The 23,861-nt window shown below is 34.4% G+C and overlaps 2 protein-coding genes and 4 non-coding genes across 6 annotated transcripts; all 6 read left to right on the forward strand.

Annotated features, from left to right (window-relative positions):
* The first annotated feature begins 1,907 nt into the window (after positions 1-1,907).
* LOC130986272 (mitochondrial carrier protein CoAc2-like) lies at positions 1,908-5,817 on the forward strand. Its single transcript, XM_057909631.1, has 7 exons — positions 1,908-2,310; positions 3,681-3,766; positions 3,905-4,112; positions 4,480-4,606; positions 4,814-4,998; positions 5,079-5,201; positions 5,270-5,817. Exons 1-7 carry the CDS (start codon positions 2,167-2,169, stop codon positions 5,423-5,425), a joined length of 1,029 nt encoding a protein of 342 aa, XP_057765614.1. The 5' UTR covers positions 1,908-2,166; the 3' UTR covers positions 5,426-5,817.
* A 4,909-nt stretch (positions 5,818-10,726) lies between these two features.
* Positions 10,727-17,671, forward strand: LOC130986279 (protein EFFECTOR OF TRANSCRIPTION 2-like). Its single transcript, XM_057909642.1, has 4 exons — positions 10,727-12,944; positions 14,141-14,342; positions 15,086-15,457; positions 16,523-17,671. Exons 2-4 carry the CDS (start codon positions 14,229-14,231, stop codon positions 17,246-17,248), a joined length of 1,212 nt encoding a protein of 403 aa, XP_057765625.1. The 5' UTR covers positions 10,727-12,944; positions 14,141-14,228; the 3' UTR covers positions 17,249-17,671.
* A 248-nt stretch (positions 17,672-17,919) lies between these two features.
* LOC131007373 (U1 spliceosomal RNA) lies at positions 17,920-18,078 on the forward strand. Its single transcript, XR_009096075.1, has one exon. It is a non-coding gene; the product is annotated as a U1 spliceosomal RNA (small nuclear RNA).
* A 940-nt stretch (positions 18,079-19,018) lies between these two features.
* On the forward strand, positions 19,019-19,137 carry LOC131007461 (U5 spliceosomal RNA). Its single transcript, XR_009096160.1, has one exon. It is a non-coding gene; the product is annotated as a U5 spliceosomal RNA (small nuclear RNA).
* Positions 19,138-21,132: 1,995 nt separating this feature from the next.
* LOC131007361 (U1 spliceosomal RNA) lies at positions 21,133-21,291 on the forward strand. The gene has a single exon (XR_009096064.1). It is a non-coding gene; the product is annotated as a U1 spliceosomal RNA (small nuclear RNA).
* Positions 21,292-22,178: 887 nt separating this feature from the next.
* On the forward strand, positions 22,179-22,298 carry LOC131007462 (U5 spliceosomal RNA). The gene has a single exon (XR_009096161.1). It is a non-coding gene; the product is annotated as a U5 spliceosomal RNA (small nuclear RNA).
* The last annotated feature ends 1,563 nt before the right edge of the window (positions 22,299-23,861 follow it).

Below are 23,861 nucleotides of genomic sequence, written 5' to 3' on the forward strand. Positions count from 1 at the left end.
AATTGAGAAAAAAAAAGATACACATTTGAATGTAATCCCCACAATTTAGGAAAATATATTTATTAAAACTATAAAATTACTTGTTTACCCAATACACATATGAACCGAAAAATTGCTAGAGAAATCATTAACTAAATCAGGCCATTAATTGATTAAGATCTAATGGCCTAGATTAGTTCTTATTTTATAGTCTAACTTTAGTTTTTATTTTAGCCTTATATATATATATATATATATATATAGGAATTGGTTCAATTGAGATTTATATATATTTTGAGATTTTGAGATAAATGAACATATAAGTACATTTTGATGAACTTGTCAATTAATTTTTATGAACGCGCGTTGGTCTGGGGTTCAATCCCTACAAGTGGCGTGTTTTTTAAATAAATTAAATAGATTCATATGTTCATCAGTTATATTGGTTATGTTCAAAGAATTTATTGATATATATATATACATCCAATCTTGACCATACATTTTTTGATATGTGGCGCATCAAAATTATGACATGTGGCAAGAAGCTTCCAAAGCCTTCTGGAATATGAAAGATCATGATTTTAATTCGCGAGATGAAGAATATTGATTTGCTGCAATTCGTAAGGGTGCAGAAGAAATGAGTAAGAGGGCATGCGAGTCACCAAATTTGTATATGGATTATTGTTCAAGAAAAGAATATTTATCGAAGGGTGAAAGCCCGTTATATACTGATAGAAAAAGAGCCTAAGGTAGTTTAAGGCACAATTTGTGGATTGCATATTTTACCTCTGTTATATATTTATTATTATATTTATAAAATATAAATTTATTTTGATATACATTTATTTGTCATCCAAATCTATAAAGAATACTTTATATCCATAGCTATTGATAAGACTTATAAATAAATATATCCATCCAATAAATTATCTAATAAAAATAATAAATTAATAGATTTTTTTAAATAATAGATTATCAATTAAAATAATATTAATTACACGTACAACGTATAAAAATGAACAATGATTTTCTTTCAAATCGAACTCTTATCTGGAATCTTTTTATTACATATCTAGGGAGCGTTTACTTTACATAATTTTTTTTGATAAATTAACCAGTATGAAATAAAGAAATTTAAAGATCGCGTCACAGGGAACTCGAACTCAAGACCTTTGGTCTTAGACATTAACCCCTTTGAGTATTTTTTATCTTCAATAATAGGATTTCTTCAATCTCATTTTTTTGATAGGATAAGAATCAAGCAAAATTAGTTCAAGTAATAGAAATAATCAAGGACTTTGGAATATTTCAAAGTTTCAATTCATTAATATAAATAAATGATTAATTTTACTATTTCTATCTATCAAAGCTAATTCTCGAAAGTAAACCCCCCCCAAAATACTAAACATATAATTAAGCCTAAATATATTTCATATCATGATTTTATCTTATCTATCGAAAAATGCCTAATCATTGTCTTTTGGGATTCCAAGATAGGATTGGCAAAAGAAAATCAAACCAATATATACTAATACTATTATTGTGCAATCAAAATCAAATTCCTTACATCCCTCTTCCATTAACTTTTTACATCGCATACATTACACATGAAAAACAAGTCTTTGAAAAAATCGTGATTGACTCATTCGCTTCGCTTGTAGGGGGAGAAAAATATTTTATTCACAAAACTAGACTTATACTTACAAAAGTAAGACCTCATAAAGAATTTATTATATACTCGTAATATCTAGTGAAAACTGACAAAACTAAAACATTGAAAACAAAAATAATTAAGTTGATGAGCGCCAAGGTTTAACATTAATCCGACTCCGACGTGTAAAAAATGCGCAGAACATTTATGACTTGTTGAAAAGTGAAAAAAATAAGCACACATTTGTTGCTAAACAAATCAAGCATCGCATCTGTCTCGTTGGATAACACCTAATAAAAATTCCCTTTTCTATTAAATTCCGAATATTTCTTTAATGAATCCAACCAAGATTGAAACTCTGTCCTAAAGAAACGTATATATATTCAGTTTCGGTTGCGTTGCGTATTAACCGCTGATTCTTTTCCCAGAAAACTCCACAACTCAGTTAGCACCTTCTATTTCTTCAAGGTATCTAAAGAGAGAGATAGGTTTGTATTGGGGAGCAAGTCAAAGGGTGTTGTGTTGTGTTGTGGGCAATGGGAGAAGAGAGAGATGGTGGGGTGAATGGATTAATAGATGGGATGCCTGTTTTTGTGAAGGAGCTAATTGCTGGTGGTGTGGCTGGTGGATTTGCCAAGACCGTTGTTGCCCCTCTCGAACGCGTCAAGATCTTGTTCCAGGTTTGTTTCCTTCATCATCATCATCAACGATGCTTTCTTGCTTCTTCTCATTCTTTAACTCAATTTTCTCACTTTCAACTTTATGCCCCTTTTTACTCTCATGTGGAGATTGGATCAAGGCTGTGTTTGAGAGATATAATTTTTGGAAATACTTCAATCTCAGCAAATTTGTTAACCCAATTTCTGCCGTGGAATTAGGGTGTTGAGAGCATTGGTGAATCTTGCTGCCAAAAATTACAGTTCAAATATGTGCAGAGCCTGATTAGTACCTACCAAGTTATTATTCAGAATAAATTGTATGAAGAATATCAAATATTTTTATTGCTTCCACATACATAGAGTGGGTAACTCTTGATTTGAAGGGCTGGTTTGCATTATTCAGAGGTTGATGAACTTTTATGAGCTTTGCTTGGATGCTGCATTTGTTTTCAAAGTCTATTTGTTACGCTGTAATAGGTGGTTGCCCCATGATTACATGAACTTTACCTCTTTGGGCCTTAACTAACAGTGTTTACTTCTTAAATAATGAATTTTAGCAGTGTGTTTCTTGTTCAGTGTTTCTCTTTTATTCGATATATAGTCCACTCCTCGTTCAGTCTCTCCGTAACTTGCTGAGAGAAAAACTTGGCTTCTTAGATTTTTCCCTGTCTCCACGGATGGCATACATGTCTCCTCTCAATTATCGGACGGACCACAGAAGCATCTGCATTGTCCTTGGCCATTTAGGTCGATCGTTAGATTTTCCTAGTACAGCTTCTCTCCTACTAACATTGTGCCTAGCCCCTAGCCCTATTATGTCCATCAAAATTTTGTCCAAGAAGTTCATGTGCCTGAAAAAACATATAGTAGCATTTATGCAGATTGGCGGTGTTGCTCTTTCTCTGTCTCTTTTATTTTGTTACTCTTCTCCTTGAATACAAAATGAATAGCTCACTTCCATTTTTGATGCATGGAAAATAGGCTGTGTTCAGTCAATATGACTAAGGAAAGGTTAATTTACTGCTTTACAGAATTTCTAGGTTAGCATGCAAATTCATCCTAGGCCTCATTCAATATTCTTCACTCATTGCTACCTCAGATGACTGGAAGAAGGTTTAGTGAATCTTGCCTGCACTTGTGCCCAAACTTTTGATACATCATTCCTATGACGAGCATCTCATGCTGTATATTTTAGTGGACTTTTAGAATTTGTTATGAGCTTGTATATCATCGTCATGAAAATTTGGCAAGTCTGGTAGCTTCTTGTGGGCCGGGTTAACTATATTGGTTCCAAGTTTATCGGGCTGGTTCTTGCTCTCTCGGGAAAAGTAACACAGAAATATGTGATGGGGGAAAGAAAATAACATTTGTCTATTTCATATTTTACCCAGACCAGAAGAGCTGAGTTCCATAGTCTTGGTTTATTGGGATCCTTCTCAAAAATTGCGAAAACAGAAGGGGTGCTTGGTTTTTATAGGTAGAACTTTATCTTTATTGTTTCATCTATAACTTATCTAATAGTGTTTTCTTTCTTTCTTTTTTATTCCTTCTTTGTGTTCTCCTTTAATTGTCTTGTTACTCTCACTAAACATGTGTCATCATATTTTGTTATTAGAGGGAATGGAGCTAGTGTCGCACGCATTGTTCCTTATGCGGCACTGCATTATATGGCCTATGAAGAATATCGAAGATGGATCATCTTGGGTTTTCCCGATTTTGGGAGAGGCCCTGTCCTTGATCTTGTAGCTGGATCATTTGCAGGAGGAACAGCTGTGCTCTTTACTTATCCTCTCGATTTAGTTCGGACAAAACTGGCTTATCAGGCAAGTTCCTTGAAACTCGTCTCTTTCTTTTATAGAACCTAAATAGAAAAGATTGCATAATTAGGGAAGATGGAGCAAAGTTACTTTTTGAAAAAGGCTTTCAACCAACCCTGATTTCATAATTGTGCCCATAGACAGCCAAATCCCATAAAAGAATTTCACACCCTTCTGTTTGAATATATAAATAATTCGAAAATGGTAGACCAAAAGGGTCGAGGGATGGCGAAAACAACGACCCTGCTACTTCCGTACAAGGGCTTTATCATCAATCTTTGGTTGAATATTTGCTTGTTATTCAAACTTGAACATATACTTCATTTAAAAGAATCCCTTTTTGTTAACAACGAGTGCATATAGAATGGTGCAGGTTGTTGAATCCTCAAAAATCGCTGTACAGAGGCATGCTCAGAAAGATATATTCTACAATGGAATTCGGGATTGCTTCTCCAAGATATACAAAGAGGCTGGCATGAGAGGCCTCTATAGAGGTGTTGGTATGTTTCCTATGATCGAATAGCTTAAATTTTAAAAGCATAAAAACTCGTGTGAGTCTGTTTTATTGGTCAAATTCGTAAGACGGGACAAACTCTGGATCCAAATCCATATCAAATGGCTTAGATAGTATTTGAATCTGGATTTTGACATATAAGATAAGATAGTCTCACACAAGAGCCCCCATTTTAATTGTCTTTCCTTTTCAGCTCCGTCTCTCTATGGAATCTTTCCTTACGCTGGACTGAAATTCTATTTCTACGAGGAAATGAAAAGGCACGTCCCCGAAGATCACAAGAAGGACATCACGGTTAAGCTCGTGTGTGGCTCAGTTGCAGGCTTACTCGGACAAACATTCACATACCCTCTTGATGTTGTCAGGCGGCAAATGCAGGTAATGTACATTCATCTAACTGATCAGAGTCAGACTTCCGTGTTTTTTAAATCCAACGGCTAAGATTTGTCGGGTGGCAGGTCCAACGGTTGATAATATCCGACAGCAGTCCTATGAAAGGGACTGTTGAATCTCTTGTCACGATTGCCCGGACGCAAGGGTGGAAGCAGTTATTCTCTGGGCTCAGCATCAACTACCTCAAGGTGAGAGCTAGTGTACCTCTTTCGTGACTTTCGACTCATTTTAAAACCCGAGAGTCTCCCATTTTCAGGTCGTGCCTTCAGTCGCAATCGGATTTACTGTTTATGATGTTGTGAAAGCATCACTGCGAGTTCCGTTGAGAGACGAGGGAGTTGCATCGGAGCAAAGGCATAGTCAGCCATCATCGCTGCCTTCGTCGCCTTCATTATCTCAAACTCAACAGTAGTTCTCTCATTCTTTGCTAAGGTATTGTTGAATGCCAGCTCCAACATATAGGATCATTTAGATAAGTACACATTCATAGTGTATTACTTCAAGATGTAGTATATGCATTTATTTACATTCTAATAAATCATCATGAGATGAGAAGATGTTCAATCTCATAATGAGAGAGGTATGAGCATAATCACTCTTGATCATCATATTCTATACGTAAATCCCAAGTAGTTTAGGTTGCGAATTTGCCCGTTTCTATGTTGATAAACCTTTTATCGAACTCGAGCTCAGCTCATGCATATGCTTTTGAGTCCTATTTTAAATCTCGAAATGTAAGAGCATCCACATGCAGAGTCCCTTGCTGCTCTATGAAAAGCTACCCCCTCCACAATAGGGGCTTTATGAGGAAGTTCTAAAGATTTTTTATTTTATTTTTAAAAAAATGAATTTTAAATCAAATAGATATAAAATTTTAAAATAAAAAATTACATTAGAAATTGAAAATTTATATCAATTGCATCTAGAGCTCGATAGGACCGAATCATATGACCAAATACGCTTGATCAAATCTTGTTCGAGTCTCAAGTGGATTTGTTTATCGCGGATGCTTGTATCTCGAGCCAAATATGTTCAAAATTCAGGCATAACTCCTTGCATAGCTTCATGAGTGTAGTTTGACACTCCGTTGTTCCCCTCATCTCCCCATTCCATAGCATATCCCTTATCATCGATTATCATGTTGTGCAAAATAATGCACCTAAACATGACATCGTTGAGTTGCTCTTTATGCCAGAGCTGAGCAGAACTTTTGATAATAGCCCAGCGTGATTGAAGAACGCCAAAAGCTCGTTCTATGTCTTTACTTTAAGCTTCTTGCATCAATTTAAACTTTTTCTTATTTTCGTCAGTTGGAAATGGAGGATTCTTCACAAACGTTGACCAATCTGAGTAGATGTCATCGGTTTAGTAGTGCCCCATACTGTAACGAGATATGTTTACCTTGCATTGCACCGGCGAAGCCCTTCCTGCAAGAACATTGTTAAACAATCGTCACATACCCTCAATCGTGTCCTAAATTTGGAAAAAAAATTCATCAATATCAATCTCTGGAGCATCGTGAGTACAGACGTTGGTAGAAGAAGACATATTTTTTAAAGCAATATGGAGTAGGAGAAGAGAATAAAATGAATTTGGTATGAAAAATGAATGAAATGAGTTGATATTTATAGAGAGATTTTGGATTGAAAATAAACAAAAAAAATTAATTGTTCAACGACATTCTTGAATTAGAAAAAAAATAAAGAAATCAAAAGGTGAGATAGTAGAATTTTAAAAAATAAATAAATTATATAGCGCGTGCATAGCACACGCCTTGTATAAAAGTCTTCAAGCCAGCTCTAATTTTCGAGCCGCCTACTCGAACAACCAGGCTCGGCAGTGGGGCGGGACTCGAGCTCCTTAGTCGAGTCCGCTATGGATTCTCTAACGAGATAATTTACAAAGCTCAAATCATTGGGTTTCACTTAACACACGATATAGATATTTATAAATTTAATTATTAAATTTTTCCAGGGTTAGATAAATAAATAATTATTTAACTGCTATTGGTTAAAAATACCAGTCTATATTTTTTTATTAAAAATTGAATAAAACAATTATGATCATATTAAATAAAGTGAAATTATTTATACATGTCTAAATTACATTTAGAAATAAATATTTTAAAAGATTGTATAGTTGTAAACTCGAACCTAAGATCTTTTAAGTTACACGTAATTGCATTTGACCTAAACCATCTTTATTTATCAGAGTCTGCAATTCATGAGTTATTTTCTGGTGTTAAGTTTATATGGTGAATTTGTTGTCTCCTAAAGGATTCAAACCAATGTTTGAATAACTATTCATGCATTACAAGCGGTTTATTCATAGATTTATATGACTTATCGGTAGATTTATACTGGTTTATTCGCTATTTTCCTTTTACACAACAAATTTGAATACATTAATATCGAAGATTTGAATATCTGACGTTCCATATTCATTCTCATTTCTCACCACATTTGATTGTTCTCACTAAACCCCTTTTAGAATACAAGCTACAAACTCATGAATTCGCTATAGAATACGTATGAATTCAAAAATTAACATCATGTAAATTTTTGAATTTAAAAAAAAAATAAAACTCTTGCTCATATGTGATTCAAACATAAAACCTTGAATTCATCCAACAATGTTGTATATCTTTTAGGGGAGGGCTAAAATAAAAACACTTTTTAAAATATAAAATATAAACAATTTTCATCCCTTAGATCATTAAGATCTACGGTTGATTCGTAGCCCCGTTGAATGAATTTGTGGTCCTGAGTTCGAATCCCAAAAGTAGCAAAAATTTATTTTTCACAATTTGTAACCCTGTTGGATGAATTCATACATGTTCTACATAAAAGTCATACATTGAAAAATATTTTTATTTTTATTTTAAGAAGTGTTTTCACGGTAGTCCTTCCCTATATATATATATATATATATATATATATATATATATATGGGAGAGTTCAATGGAGACCACTCCCTTAGACAAAGAATAAAGACCAAATCTTGTGCGTAGATTTTGCTTAATCTAACGGACAAAAAAATTATAGATTTTTCTTGTATTTAAATCTGTAAAGGTCAAATAAGTAAATGCATAATATTCTGTAACTGATATCGTCCATAATTAAATTCATTCAACACTATTTTATATTTGGCAAGATATACTAAATCCCTAAAAATTAGTTAAATATTGTGTATCAGCCGTTTTTGTATATGTTCAGTCACTCCTAACAAATGAACATACTAATATTCGTCGATATGTTCGTATAAAAATAAATGAACATACTAATGTTCATCGATATGTTCGTATAAAAATAAATGAACATATTAATGTTCATCGATATGTTCGTCGAAATAGATCAGGTCCCAGAATGGGAAGAGATGACTTTTCAGGATTTGTTTAACGGGATGAATTCGGTCAATTTGTTTTTTACACATTTGACCATTTTTCGATTAAATAAATGCTAATCACCAATTTTTAATTACATGAAAAATTAAATTCGGATGCAATCTAGATCGTTAATTGGGATTCAATGAATGGCCTTGATTTGGTCTTTATTCTCTATCTGGGGGCGCGCTCCAATGAGACCCCCTATTTTTCGTGAGACATTGAGTACAATGAATAAGACATATATATTGATGCACAAGGGCCACAAGACAGTATATACTGATGAATAACGAAATTTAAAAAACTGGTAATGAATAAGACATATAAACTGATGAACAAGACAATATATATGTAATATCCTGAATTTTTCTTATTAGAATTTTAGAATAATTGAGTTTAGCATTAAGTCAATTCGCACCCCAGAGAAAAAAAAAATCCAACAATTATTAATTAAAGTTTTAATACAAATTTATCTTTGATATTTATGATTGACATTTGAGTTAAATTTTATTATATGCTACTATGGTGTATAAGCAATCATTTTTATGAGATGACTCAAAGATTTATGATTTTATTGGAGTTTTGAATTGGACTTAAAATTTTATTTAAATCAAATTCAATCTATGGGCCTTACTTAATTAAGGTATAAATCAAGGGGTGATTCTATTCATAGCCCTTATTTTACTCTTTATAACTCCCTATTTAATTATTAATTAAAAATAATTAAAATTTTACTACTTTGCCTTATGCTTCATAGCCCCTAAATTGAATTTATTCACCCTACGCCAACCCTCAACTTCACCGCCGCGGGAGTCCTTCCAACAACAACAATCAACTAGAAGAACCACAAGAAGAGCCGTTTACTTGAACAATCCAACCCCTCCTCTGATGGCTACTCTGTGATTTTTTAGGGCCGTTTACTTGAAGGCTCGGATAGCGTCATAGTATTAATCTTGAAAATCTCCAATACTACAAGCATAATCATAGAATTAAACCACTACAGCAAATATGATCATAGGGATAGGATTGCAAAGTATGTGATAAACTCAATCCCGTAGCCGACACACCACATTTTTTCCAAAGCAAGCTTGGGCTCGTTGTTCCCAAATCTAGTGACATTCGCCAAGGAAATTCCGGATCTCAATCGCAGTGCCGCTACTGGTGATGGATGCATTTTTACCAAATTTTGCATTGATCGCAGTGCCACTACTGTTGAAAAGATGCAACCTAAAACTACTCGGATTTTTTCAAGTAAATTAATTTAATTTGGGGGCTATGAAATATAAGATAAATTAGTAACATTTTAAATATTTTTAATTATTAATTAAATAGGGGGCTATGAAGAGTAAAATGAGAGCTATAAATAGAATCACCCTAAATCAAGTTCTTTTATGTGGGCCAGATTCCTAATTCAGATGCCCAGTTGTATTACTACTATTCCAGATATTTTCATTTTTACTGATTTAATTATTGGTTGGAGAGTGCATCCACTTCCCCATTTTCCTACTATTTCAAGATGATTCATCATCGTTTCTAATCACCCTCACAGATCTTACTCCAATTCGATTTCACTATGAAACTTCTTCACAATTTTCCAGCAATGTTATAACAGACGCAATTCTCTTGCCATCAAATCCCAGCTTATTTTCTTCATTTCCAATTTGAAGAACAACTTTCGCAATCCCTTCAGAATTTCTTGCAAAGTCGAATACCATCACAAACATCAATTTACAGCAACCCACTCCCACCCATAATCTGGAGAAATCAATTTATTTCACAAGAGGAAGAGGTAAACCAACTCACACATCCATTCAATAATCAATAATCTACTTCAAGAACCATCATTTTTTTTTGCAGAGGACCTTGAGACATAATGCAACGGATGACGAATTGACTTTGAGCACATATATTATATATATATATATATATATATATATATATATATATATATATATATAATCTATCCACATTTATGTAGACAGATGCATTTTTTTGCAATTGAGCTAATTAATTGATGTAACAAAAGAAGCTACTCCCTCCGTCCCATTAAAGTTGGCAACATTTCTATTTTGGGCGTCCCATTAAAATTGGCCACTTTCTAAAAATGGCAAAAGTTTACTTTAATTAAGTCAACACTTACTCACTAATTTAGTCAACAATTGTAGGCCACTTTCTAAAAATGCCAAAATTACTTTAATTAAGTCAACAATTACTCATTAATTTGGTCAACAATTGTAGGCCACACTCTATTAAAACATATAACACTCAATTTTCTTAATCTCCGTGCCGAAACGAATGTTGCCAACTTTAGCGGGACGGAGGGAGTATTTTTGTGTGTGTGTGTGTGTGCTGCTGCTGTGTGCGTGAGTTTTAGAAGCTGTTGTTGTTGTTGCGAGTCGGGCAGGTTGGGGTCGAGGGAGAACAGAGGAGGCAGGCCTTCAGCGGCTTTGCTGCTGCTGTCGGCAGCGGCGTTGTGGCCGCGACGCCGATGGATGGCGGCGGGTTCTCGCCGAGAGAGAGGGGTGAAGATTAGGAGGGAGGATCGGCGGCGGAAGCGGCAGCGGCCGATGCTCCTGCTGGCCGTCTGCCAGAAATAGAGAGAGAAAGGGGAGGCGGCTGGACGGCGGGTCTGTTCGGCGGCCTCGGCCCTTGAGGTCCACCGGTGGTAGCCGATGCCTGCGGCCGTTCGTCTGTCAAGGAAAGGGGCGGGGCGGCGATGAGTTGGAGAGTCAGATGAGGGAGGCGGCGATGGGTACGGTCCGGCTGACCGTAGCTGTCAGCTGAAGGAGGGAGGCGGTGGCTAGCTCGCCGGAAATCGAAGAGGAGAGAGAAGCTAGGGATTTTTGGGGGTTTTCGTGATTTTTAAGGGGAAAAGGAAGAGCGAGAAGAGGGAGTGGTCGTGGTGGCCGTATCAACGGCGAGAAGAGGGTAGGCGGTGGTAGATTGAAGGGAGAGATGAGGCAGATGATGAGAGGTGTGCATCTGCAGAAAGAAAGAAAGAAAGGAGAGAGAGAGAACGAAGAGGAGAGAGAGAGAGAGAGGGATTGGGCTAAAGTTTCTGGGCCGTTTTTGTTCTTATAAGTTGAGATGGGATTAATTTTTAGTTGGGCTCATGGTTTGGGCTATCAATTAGATAATTGGGCTGCATCTTTATTTGTTGGATTTGCCCATTTAAATTATTAATTGAACCAATTACTTAAGTTAATTTGGATTGTGATTTAATTAATTAAATTCCTCATTATTTATTTTTCTACAAGTGTTATTGTATGCATATAATTATTTAATTACATGTTTTAATTTATATACTAAAGTCTTACAAATTTTTGTAAGAAAAATATTTTCCAGATGATTTAATGCTCAAGTTGAGTTTTTAAATAAAAAGTCAAATAAGGATATTGTTGAAGCCCGTAGCCAAAAACAAAATGATTTTCAAGTTTTATGTTGAATTCTTTTGAAAATCCGGGTAATGCGAATCTAGTTAGAAAGTGATGACGAATTATGAATAAGGTTAAGGTTTACTTTAGAACTACGAGCTTAAGTTGAGAACTTATCTTGTAGGACTTACAGAAGAGGATACTTAGGATTTTGATCAACTCGGTTTAATTGTTTAGATTATCAGCAATCAAGTGAGACTTTATTTATGAAATGTATGTTTGAGCTAATAAGCTCGTTTTTATGAAATGTTAAAGTTGATGGTTCATGCTTAAAATGTTTTTGTTCTCTATTGGTTATTGCTTCTACCAGAACATTGTTGGCTTCGCCAACCAGAACTTTGTTAGCTCTGCTAACCAGAATTGTGTACGTACACCAGAACTTGTTGGCTTGAGAGATCGATGACGACTGGTTGTAGATACCGCCCAATAGATGAGCCAAGAAAATATGAGCTCAGATTATTTTTAGTATGCATGGAATGACACGTTTTAAATTTTTTTTGTGTTATATTGATTAAATCATGAATTATCTTTTCAGTAAATAGCTTTCAAAATGTTTTTAAATGGCTCAACCCACTGAGTACACTAGTATTCGGTCCTGCAAATGTTTTCAAAACCTTTTGCAGATTGAGCAGCTGGTGGTGAAGTGCGAGGCTGAGAAAAGGTTGTTTCTGTGATATTGAAGAACGCCATGTTTTACTTCCACTAAAATAAATTCACTTGGTGAATACAATCTGATGCGCAACTATGTTGATACTTTTGGATTGATTTAATTTGAATTCCATTTTCCATCATTTTCCCTAGCGATTGATATCTCGCATATATTATATGCCTAGTAGGAAATGTTGTTTTTAGTATAACGTCGTACTTGTTGTCTTTTAAATACAACATATTTTTTTATTAATGAAATGTTGACCGACGCTAAGGGTGCATTACCCATTTAATTAAGTAAAGCCTAATATTCCTGTCACATAGCCCATTTCTTATTCTCCCGGAAAATCAGAGCTGTTACAAATGGTATTAGAGCAAAAGTTCTTGACTCTGAGACCTCTAGTTCTTTGATGTCTAAGCTACACAGCAACCTCAGCTCGCCTTCACACCACTCTCAAGTAAGAAAGGTACGCAATTTTAACCAATTTTACTTAAAATGCATACAAGTGTTCAAAGTGATTTCAAAAGCAAAAGTTCTTGTTAAAGGAAAAGATTTTAGTTTATTGTACAACTCAATACACATAAAGATGTTATTTCGAGCTTTAGCTCGAATAGCCAGAAAGATTTGTCATATATTTATATGACCAGAAGTTTTGTCATATTTTTATGACCAGATTGATTTGTCATATATATATATATATATTTATATGACCAGAAAGATTGTCATATTTTTATGATCAGTATTTGAGCTTTGACTCAGAAACAATTATAGTTTACAGCCAGAACAGTCAGTAAAATTGTCACAATGATTTTATGTCTTTATGACCAGTAGCTATTAGTAGGTAGGCCTAGTTTGTCTCCTTAGCTATCAGTTCATAAAGGTGTAATTTTCTTGCAGATAGAGAAATACACTAGATAGTAGCATGAGAATCTTATGAGATAGACTCCTAGCATGAAGTGCTATAGGAGAATCAAGAAAAACTTAGTGCTCAATGGAAGCACGTATAGCTTAGAATGCTTGAATAAAAAGATAGAACGAAGCAAGACAAACATAGAAAGACATCATATGAAGAGACAGAACATAGAAGTGCACAATTTAGAAAGATGAATCATGAAAAGACAAAAGAGAAGAACGAGACATAAATGAACGAGTCGAAAATAAGTGAAACAACGCATGAATGGTTTCACGCATTCTACAAGTATGGAAGACTCAAGGACTTCACAAGAACATGTATCAATCAGAAAAGAAAGGTGGAAGGGAGCTACAACAACCTCGCCAAAAGCTAACAAAAAATTTGAAGCTACAAGAAAGAGAAATACCCCACTATATAGTAGGGTTACTTGATATATATTCTAAGCGTAAACCTTTTGTTGTAAAATAATAATCATTTTCAAGCGTTAGATCATCAAGATCTACGGTTGATTCATCATCCTGCTGGATGAATTCATGGTCCTGAGTTCGAATTCCAAAGGTAACAAAAATTTATTTTTTGCAATTTATACATTTATACATAGAATTCATACGTGTTTTACATGGAGTTCATACATTTTTTCTAATTCTTATTTCTTAGTTTACAAATAAAAATGCATGAATAATTTTTCATCTACCCACCATAATTTACTTTCCAAGTAGTATTTGATTTGATGAAGAGCGGGTTCGCAGGGGCTGATTTGTCTTTCAAATTGGAAAACTATAAAAAGGGGCCCGAAAGCAACGGTCAGCTCCGGTGATAGGCTGAGGAGCGAGCTGAATGGGACTGGGAGCGCGCAGCTCCGCTTCCGACACCTCTTCAACCACCACCACACGGCTCAAGAGAGAGGATTTCCGGCGCACCAAACACGACTCTGCTTTCTCCCAATGGAAGGTCCTCTTCTTTCCTCAACACACACTTATCGCCTGCTTCCTATCTCTTTCAATGTGTTTACTGCTTGTTTCTGAGCTGTGAAAAAACTCTGCTATCTTTCTCTTGGAGTAAAAGAATTAACACAAATGGCTTCTGTTAAGTCGCGATTTGTGCTCTTGATGAATTAATTGGTCTGGTTTCTCTGATAGTAACATGTTGACCGGACAGAAAAGGGGGAATTTCTCCTATGGGGCTTGAGGAGTTTGAGTTTAGCTGCATTGAATTTAGTAGAGGGCTTAGATTTATTTTGGTGAACACTCAAAATACTAAGAGGCTGATAATTCGTAGTTTATTTCTAAAGTATTTGTGTTTGCTTGAGAAAGAAGTTTTCCCGATCTATCCTGCTTTTTGATTGAAGGATTCATGATGTTGAGGAAGTAATTGAACTGAATTATAATTGACAGTATTTTCAAAAGTAGACACTTATAACCATTGCAAGAGAATGAAGAGATCACTATTAGTGTTTGTTCTGTTAGGTCCTATTGAGGGCTGTGATTTACTTGTATCAGCATCAGCGAGGTGCGAATGGAAAATAAAAGGATGTTCTGAATGAGATGGACCAACAAAGTTTCTAATTTTCGAAGCGATAGTTGAATGAGTTTAGGTTCAGCAAATAACATAGTTTTCGGTTTTGGAAAATAAAAGGATGCTCCGAATGAGATTGACCAACAAAGTTTCTAATTTTGATGCTGATGTATGACCAGATCCTAATAGGAGCCTTTGATTGGGAAGATTATTCGATGGGAAAAGAAGGAGTAGAAAGGTATAGGACAGAAAACCTCCCAAACTGGACTTCATGTCCAGGAGTTTATGAGCTTGGGATTGCTACATCACGCCCACAATCTGGAAGGGAAACCAGAAAGCTGGACTCAAGTTCTGTCATTCCCGTTTATCTTGGACAGGCCGATAATCTTAGGAACCGACTGCAGCAGTATGGCCGTGATGGTGCCCATTTGGAAAATGGATATACAAGTAGCAAAACTGTTAGTTGTCAAAGTATTTCTTCTCATAAGGGACCTGGATTATTTACAGATATATTCTCAAGAGGGCTGCCAATCGTTTATAGATGTGCTCCTGTAAGTACTATATCTATGAGACTTCTAATTTATTGATTGCTTCATTTAGTGTAATTGTTCATTTGCATTCCAACAGGCGCAGTTGCATGAATGAGTGATAAGTGACTGAAAATTGAAAAAATAAGACTGGATACACATTTTCTACAAGAATAAAGCAATAAAAGAAGTTTTTTTTTTTTAATTCCTATGCCCTATTTACTTTTTAGGTCCAAATGACTGCAGCATCCCTTATCTCCCCTTAGCAGAAAATTGAAAAACTCGCACCGACTGTATTATGATTATGTGTATTAAGAGTATGCTCTTCATCTTAATCTCTCATAAGCTTTCTTATTCAGCACACAGATAAAGAAAATTGTGATCCATTCCCCAAAATCAGTAGAAGTTTTCTGCTACAAGAAAATTTTGGTGCATCTCTTTACTATAAAGAAAAGAGAAGAAAAGAAAAGAAAAGAAAAGAAAGGTATTTTTTTAACTAAATTAACTGAATCTATTCCCAAGTTTTGTGGTACCTGAAACTCGGGATGGCAAGCTGGCTGATTCAAAATCTTAGAGGTACTTAAAATTGTCAAAATGATGCAATCTGCATATGTTTACTTGTACTGATACTTGGTCCTTCTCCAGAAAAGCATAGGAGTGTGTTGTGTGTGATTCAAAAGTGTTAATCCAAATTCAGTCCTTGGTTAACACATCACTTGTGATGATGCTAGTTTGTCTTATTATAGGACTCAGTCCATTTAACCAATTATCATCTTATGGCAATAAAGATATCTTATCTTATCTTTTTTTTTTTTTTTTTTTTTTTTTTGATCGGGCAAAGTCATGTTAGATGTTAGTAATTAGTTCCCTCCATCCACTCCAAGAACCACCTTATCTCTCCATTTACCAAATCCACCTTATATCTCCAATCTCCAATTCGCTCCCAAGAGGGATCGAACCCGGGTCACTTCACTTAAGTGAGGACCCGGTGGCCAGTGGGCTAAGCCCCCTGGTTATAAAGATATCTTATCTCATCATGCAGGATCTAATTTTTCAACGTTAGTCTCATTTCTTCAATTATTTTCACAGATAAAAAGTAAGAATGATGCAGAGATAACTGAGAAACAGCTGCTTGACAAATTTGATTATGCATGGAATAAAGGCAGCAATGTTTCACGCCGCCAAGATGATATCCACAAAAAACTTGAACGTCTTGAAAAAACGTCCAAGTTTTCTCTTCTTGCAAAAGAGTTTCTTTTCTCCAACAAGAGGGAAGTGGGCATTAAAATCAGAAACGGCTCTAATATGAATGGAACTGGTAATAGTACAATATTCTCTAGAATACATGGAGTTAGGAGGTTGCAGGAAACACCAATGCACTCTGGTTATGGTGATTGTGGTGATAATATTTGTGGAGTTGCCACTGGCCATGGATCTGTTTGCACTTCACCACCTGTTGCAGGAAGAAAACGATGTGCTGTGCACAAAGGACTGAGAGTCAACGGCTACAATTCAAAGTTGGCTACAGAAGGAAAACTCCCTCTTGCTGCCAACCCAAAATCTGGTGTAGAAACTTATCAAGAGTATTCTGATAATCAAGATCAGAAACAGAGATATATCACAGAGAACCATCATCCTTGTGAGCAAACCTCCGGCAAAAATTTTAACCTCACTTGTGGAATTATCTTGGAAGACGGCTCTCCTTGTAAAAGAAGTCCTGTTCGAGGAAATAAAAGGTGTTTGGAGCATAAAGGAAGGAGGATCCGCAGATCCAACCTAAGCTTCCAAACGAAGAATTATGAGAACATTGCATAATGATCAGTCGACTGAGCTAACCAATGCAAATTCTTCGACTCCCAAGCTCTGGTAGACAGCTGATTGTAAGCAAGATTGATGACATTACATACCAGGTTGATGCAGGAATGGAAAGGTTCGTATTGAGAAAGAAGATATGAAGGCGAAGGGTCCACCTTTGAGGTTTCCTATGCCATATTCGTGTGTGTTTTTACTGAAGATGATCCTAGAAACTGTATATGAAGATGAGAGAGAGCCATTCGAAGCTGCAAAATAAAATAAGCACTTAAACTGGTTTCGTATTGTGCAACATTTGCCCATTCTGACAATAGCTATGGCTAATTTGAAGGGTGTTGTCATGTATTATGAATGAGTAAATACCACAATATGTTGTATTTAATTGTAACAAATTTGTTGTATTAGAAAAAGAATAAGGTTTGTTTCTGTCTCTCTGTTTATGGCGGAGCACCGAGGATGTTAACCCTCAATACTCTAAAAATCAACCTGAATCCAAAATGATATCAAAATCGATCCAAATCGAAATAAATTAATGTCGTTATAGACGTATACACTTCAAATAAATTTGAAACAAAAAATTATGTAAAGCAAATGTCAAAAATGCAAAGGAGAAAGAAGCAATTTTTTTTAATAAAGTGTATATCCCACATAGGTATCCAAGTAGATGGAGCATGGAACTTACCTGGACGGGGTCGATGGGTGATCTAGAAGGCTCATGGCTTAGGTTTGTAACCTCCATTGCATTTAGGAGGGTGCTTGCCTAAAGTCGATCCAAGTGGTCGAGTTTACGTCATAATTTGTGGTAGAGGGGCTTGCGTTCGCGCAGCCCCTAACTAATTCAATGCAAATTTATAGGAACATGATATTTGACTTGTTGAAACTATCAAAGTATCACATAAATGTATCGAATATATTTCTTTTAATAGAAATGTTTATGATGTTAGATTAAAATACCTCTTAAAAATAGTGCAAGGACCTCATGATTTTATTAAAAAATAAAGGATTAATTGCATATAAATTATTGAACTTTCAACAAATTTTCATTTTGCACGTGAACTTTAAATACCTCTATTAAGATACATTAATCAACTATACATTACAATCAGTTCTATTTTTCCACATAGTTGTATTTATGCTACGCAAGCATATTCATGCCATAACAACACGATGAAAAATGGACAAATATGCAAAATGAGAAGAGATTAATAGTTGAGTAATTTTAATAAAGATTTTAAAGTTTGTAATAAAAATTTGTTGAAAGTTCAATAATTTATATACAATTAACCCAAAAATAAAAATAGTGTAAGAACCTACTGAAATAAATATTGAAAGGTATAAGAACTTAAAGATGTATTTTGCCAATATGAAAATAGTGATACATATATTTATAAGATTATACGTTTTGTTAAAATTGAACTAAAACATTACATCGCGAAGCCAACATATTGGATTTCAGGAGTCAATCAAAATAAATCAGTGATGGAACTAGAGAAAGAAAATGGAAAAAGTAAATAGCTAAAAACGATATACAGAAACTCTTTTAAAGGACTAGAATGTCATGTTATTTTAATATCTTTCTTGCAGGTATACATTCACTTAAAAAGTGTTAGTACCAAAATTTTTGTTAGAGCAAATCGTGAAAGAAAATGCAGGCAGTCATTTAATTAAATTAATGAAGAAGACGCAGACACATCCCACATCGCAGACACACCCAAACAAAATGCTACGCCAGTATTAATAAATATGGAAAATTTGCAAAGTTTTAAAATACGCAGCTGCGCGTTGAGCACATAGCGAACTATTCTTTCGCCTTTTACTAAAGAATACCGTGTGCTCGTCGCAATTCAAGCAGCATACGCTACTTTTTGAAGGGTGTTTTTTTATTGGAAAACCCCAAAAAATTAAGTCAATTTTTGTAGGATACTTAATCAGCTATTTGATGTCGTTTTTCATTGGCCAACCTCAATTATTTGATACAATTTATAGGTTTTTTAGTGTGTGTTTTCTTCGTTGAAAAACATAACAATTTCAGTCGAACTGATTAATGATCTTTTCTATTCTAATCTCTTTTCCTTTTGTGTCAATTATTTTATTTTATTTTATTTTGATGATAAAATTGAAAACAAGATTGAACAATCAATGATGTTTCAAAAGCTCTAACTGATAAATTTTAAAAATTGAGATATTAACAAAAACGAGACTATGAAGAATTGGAATAAAAAATGATAACCCAATTTTATAATCTGTGTTGGTTCTATTTCAAGTACATTTTAGATGAACTACATTTCAACTAAGATGTTATTTTTTCTTCTGTCTCTCCCTTTCCAGCGGAGCATTGAAGATGATAACCCTCATGTTGCGTTGGTTTACCCTTTTTCCTAACTTACTAACTCTTTAACATGCACATAATTCATGCATTTAGACACATAATTATATAATAATCAAGTAAGGTCTGTGTTCAAGTTTAACTCATACTCAACGCTTTAGCCAGTTTTTTGGCAAATTTTTCAAAATGACTACTGTTTTAATTCAATTTTTTTTTAAAAATTCATTATAATTCGTAGAATGCTTGAAAAAAATACAGAAAATAGCTTTCTGAAAACTTTGAGACATCTCCAATTTGAATGACTCTATCAACTGCTATGGTTCAGAAGATATACTCATTTGAAAATGGCATCTTGAAATTGGACAGTTTCAAGTTGACTACTTTGAACTTGTAGAAAACAAGGCTAAGCTCAATGAAAATGGCTGAAAATCTCCAGATACCTAGTATACATACATGCGTATCTACGGTTAAAATTTCACAGGGAGATCCGTTCATTTGATCCCTCAATTCAAAGAGTAAACTTGGGCTCTCATCCTTTTTTTTTAAACTTGGTAGTTTCAAGTTGTCTAATTTGAGTTGTTTGAAATTAATGTATCAAACCATAATGGAAATTGATGAAATTTGGCGGTCGTAAACTATACATATAATCAAATACACTTGGTCAAAATTTGGCGCCGATGTTCGTTCAAATAGTGGCTCATGTTTTCTGAAAAATAGGACATAATGTTCTCTCAACTCTTACAGGCCAAAACATCATACTCAAAATACTCAGGAGTTTTCTTAGCAATAATCTATAGAAATTAAAATAGAAAATTATGATTTGATAGAAAAAAGCAAATCATGTTTTCATTACAATAATGACTAAAAAATCAAGAAATAAAAGGTGTTTGGAGCATAAAGGAAGGAGGATCCACATATCCAACCCAAGCTTCCAAGTGAAGAATTATGAGAACATTGCATAATGATGAGTCTATTGAGCTAACCAATGCAAATTCTTCAACTCCCAAGCTCTGGTGGACAACTGAAATTGTAAGCAAGGTTGATAACATGAGTGTTTCCGGCGGAGCATTGAGGATGATAACGATCTCAAAATCGAATCAAATTAAGTTTGGAAATCGGAAAAACTGCTGGCAGAGATCAAATTCAGAATGTGGGGGTGGAAAATGGCATATGGTTTTCTGATGCAAAGTTGATAGATTAACTCTGCAATAGAGGCACTCAAGTGTTTAGGACCCTTTTCAAGCCTCTGCTTTTGATTTTCTCTCATTTTGTAAACGCTTCTGGGCAAAGGATACCGAAGCCTATAGTTAATACTATATGATTTTTTTCCTGATAAAAAAAAAAAAATAAGTGTATATTAATGTGGTTATAGACGTATACACTTCGAATAAATTTTGAAACAAAAAATTATGTAAAGTAAATGTCAAAAATGCAAAGGAGGCAAAGGAGAAGGAAGCGATTAATTTTTTGAATAAACAAAGTGTATATCCCACATAGGTATCCAAGTAGATGGAGCATGGAAGTAGCGTGTGGATAAATGGAAGAAATAAAATCAAATCCCATACTTACCTGGACGGGGTCGATGGTTGATCTAGAAGGCTCATGGCCTAGGTTTGTAACCTCCATTGCACTTAGGAGGGTGCTTGCCTAAAGTCGACCCAAGTGGTCGAACTTATGTCATAATTTGTGGTAGAGGGGGTTTGCGTGCGCGCAGCCCCTGCCTAATTCAATGCAAATTTATAGGGATATTTGAATTCAATGCAAATTTATAGGGATATTTGATTTGTTGAAACTGTTGATGTATCTAATTCAATGCAATTCAGACTGCCACAGTGGCATTTCCAACGCCAGCTTAAGAAAAAATTGGTCACGGAATAAATTTGAGACAAAAACGAAAGATTATGTATTTAAAAGTAGAAAAATAAAATTAAGTGCAAAAATCAATTTCGTGTAAACGTTATGGATTTACAGACAATTACCCATTTATTAAATAAGTATCATTTTTTATTTTTACATCTAAATATTTATGTTAGGTATTGGATTATAAATACGGATAAGTGAAATGATGAGTATAACTTTCTAATATTGAATCAAAATACATTTCACAAATTTTTGAAAAAAATATTTTATTATACTAAATTTCATAAGCAAGGTAATGAAGTTGAAAATCAAATAACAAAAAAAAATTCACATAATCAAGCGAACACATTTTTTTTGGGTCAGCCCTATAGGGTTTCGGATCGATCCTATCGAGTGTCGGACTATTTGGTTACGGGGCTAATCGAGTTATAATTTTCATCGATTGAAAATTTTCAACCCTAATCCTCTTAGTGTAGCGAGTTAATTGAGTCAGCTCATATATTTCGAGCTGAATTGACATCTCTACTTACAAATAAATAAACATTCAATTAAAAAGTAGATTAGTGCCAAAATTTTCGTTAAAGCAAATAGTGAAAGAAAATCCAGGCAGTCATTAATTAAAATAATGAAGAAGACAGAGCAAACACCTTTTACTCTTAGGATGAGTCCCACATCGCAGACAAACCCAAACAAAATGCTACGCCAATATTAATAAATATGGAAAATTTGCGAAGTGTTAAAATACGCAGCTGCGCGTTGAGCACATAGCGAACTATTCTTTCGCCTTTTACTAAAGAAGACCGTGTGCTCGTCGCAATTCAAGCAGCATACGCCACTTTTTGAAGGGTGTTTTCGTTTTGGAAAACCCCAACAAATTAAGTCAATTTTTATTGTATTATTGGAAAACCCCAACAAATTAAGTCAATTTTTATTGTATACATAATCTTAATCAGCTGTTTGAGGATGTTCTTCGTTTCACTCAACTATTTGAATAACTATTTGAATCAATTTATATGATTTCTGGAGGGTGTTTCCTTCGTTGAAAAACTTAACAATTTTGAGTCAAACTGATTATTGATACTCCTTCTGTCCCTAAAATAACTTCCTCTTTTTCCATTTTGGGACGTCCCCCAAATAACTTCCTCTTTCTTTCCTTTCATTTTTGGAAACCTACCCCACCACTAATAATACTTTATTTATTCTTACTTTTCACCACTCTCAATACTAATTATAACACTTTTCACAATTTCCAATAATAATTATATCACTTTTTCTCCATTATCAATACACTTTACAACTTTTTATTAAAACCCGTGCCGTCCCCAAAGAGGAAGCCATTTCAGGGACGGAGGGAGTATTTTCTATTCTAAATATTGACAATATTTTCATTTTGTGTCAGTTATTTACTTTATTTTGATGATAAAATTAATAACACGATTGAACAATCATTGATGTTGATAACTTTTAAAGATTAAGATATTAACGAAAACAAGACTATGAAAAATTGGAATAGAAAATGATAACCCAATTTTATAATCTGTGTTGGTTGTATTGCAAATACATTTTAGATGAACAAAATTTCAACTAAAATAATACTCCATCCATACTCATAAAATGTATCCAATTTGTCATTTTTGTCCGTACTCATAAAATGTATTCAATATATTTTTAGTAAATTTTCCACTACAATAAAGTAGGACACTTACTCCACTCACAACACATTCATCTACTTTATTAAAACTCGTGTTATTTACAAATAATTACTTTTTATAAGGATGAAGGGAGTATTATTTTTTCTTCTGTCTCTCCCTTTTCGGCGGAGCATTGAAGATGATAACCCCTCATGTGTACTCTATAAATCAAACTGAATCCAAAATGATCGCAAAATTGAATCAAATTCTGTAATTTGATTCGGTTTATCGGTTTCAGTTCAATTTACTCTCCCCTATCATCTCAACTAACCGGCAAATAAGTGAAAAATTTCAATAAAAAAGGAAAAAGAAAAAAAATCACTATAGAAACTAGCGAGTTAGACTGTGCATATTAAAATCATTATAGACATGTTCACTTTAGAGAAATTTGAACCAAAAAATTATGAAAAGTAAATGTCACATTTCCAACAAACGCAAGTTTAAATTGAATTTTTGGTATTGAGTAAGAACCAAAGAAGTGAATAATAAACATGAAGTGAGGGAAGAAGTTCTTAGGGATAACAAGTAACCAACTTTTGTGAAAAAAGTTTAGTATATATCTCCCACATAGACATCCAAGTGGAAGGAGCATGGAAGTAGTGGTTTGCAATCTCCATTGCACTTAGGAAAGATGCTTGCCTAAAGTCAACTAAGTGGTCGAGCTTACGTCATAATTTGTGATTGTGGAGAATTGTGTTCACGTTGTATCTACCAAATTTATTGCAATTTTATAAAAGTA

The sequence above is a fragment of the Salvia miltiorrhiza genome, chromosome 1 (genome assembly GCF_028751815.1).
Source record: "Salvia miltiorrhiza cultivar Shanhuang (shh) chromosome 1, IMPLAD_Smil_shh, whole genome shotgun sequence".
Taxonomy (NCBI): Eukaryota; Viridiplantae; Streptophyta; class Magnoliopsida; order Lamiales; family Lamiaceae; genus Salvia; species Salvia miltiorrhiza.

Bases quoted from the DNA above. Each gene is read 5' to 3' on its own strand.
- LOC130986272 (XM_057909631.1), top strand. From the start codon at position 2,167: ATGGGAGAAGAGAGAGATGGTGGGGTGAATGGATTAATAGATGGGATG. The intron at 4,607-4,813 runs GTATGTTTCCTA...TTTCCTTTTCAG, and splicing joins AGGCCTCTATAGAGGTGTTG to CTCCGTCTCTCTATGGAATC. The intron at 4,999-5,078 runs GTAATGTACATT...GTCGGGTGGCAG, and splicing joins TTGTCAGGCGGCAAATGCAG to GTCCAACGGTTGATAATATC.
- LOC130986279 (XM_057909642.1), top strand. From the start codon at position 14,229: ATGGGACTGGGAGCGCGCAGCTCCGCTTCCGACACCTCTTCAACCACC. The intron at 14,343-15,085 runs GTCCTCTTCTTT...ATGTATGACCAG, and splicing joins CTGCTTTCTCCCAATGGAAG to ATCCTAATAGGAGCCTTTGA. The intron at 15,458-16,522 runs GTAAGTACTATA...TTATTTTCACAG, and splicing joins TCGTTTATAGATGTGCTCCT to ATAAAAAGTAAGAATGATGC.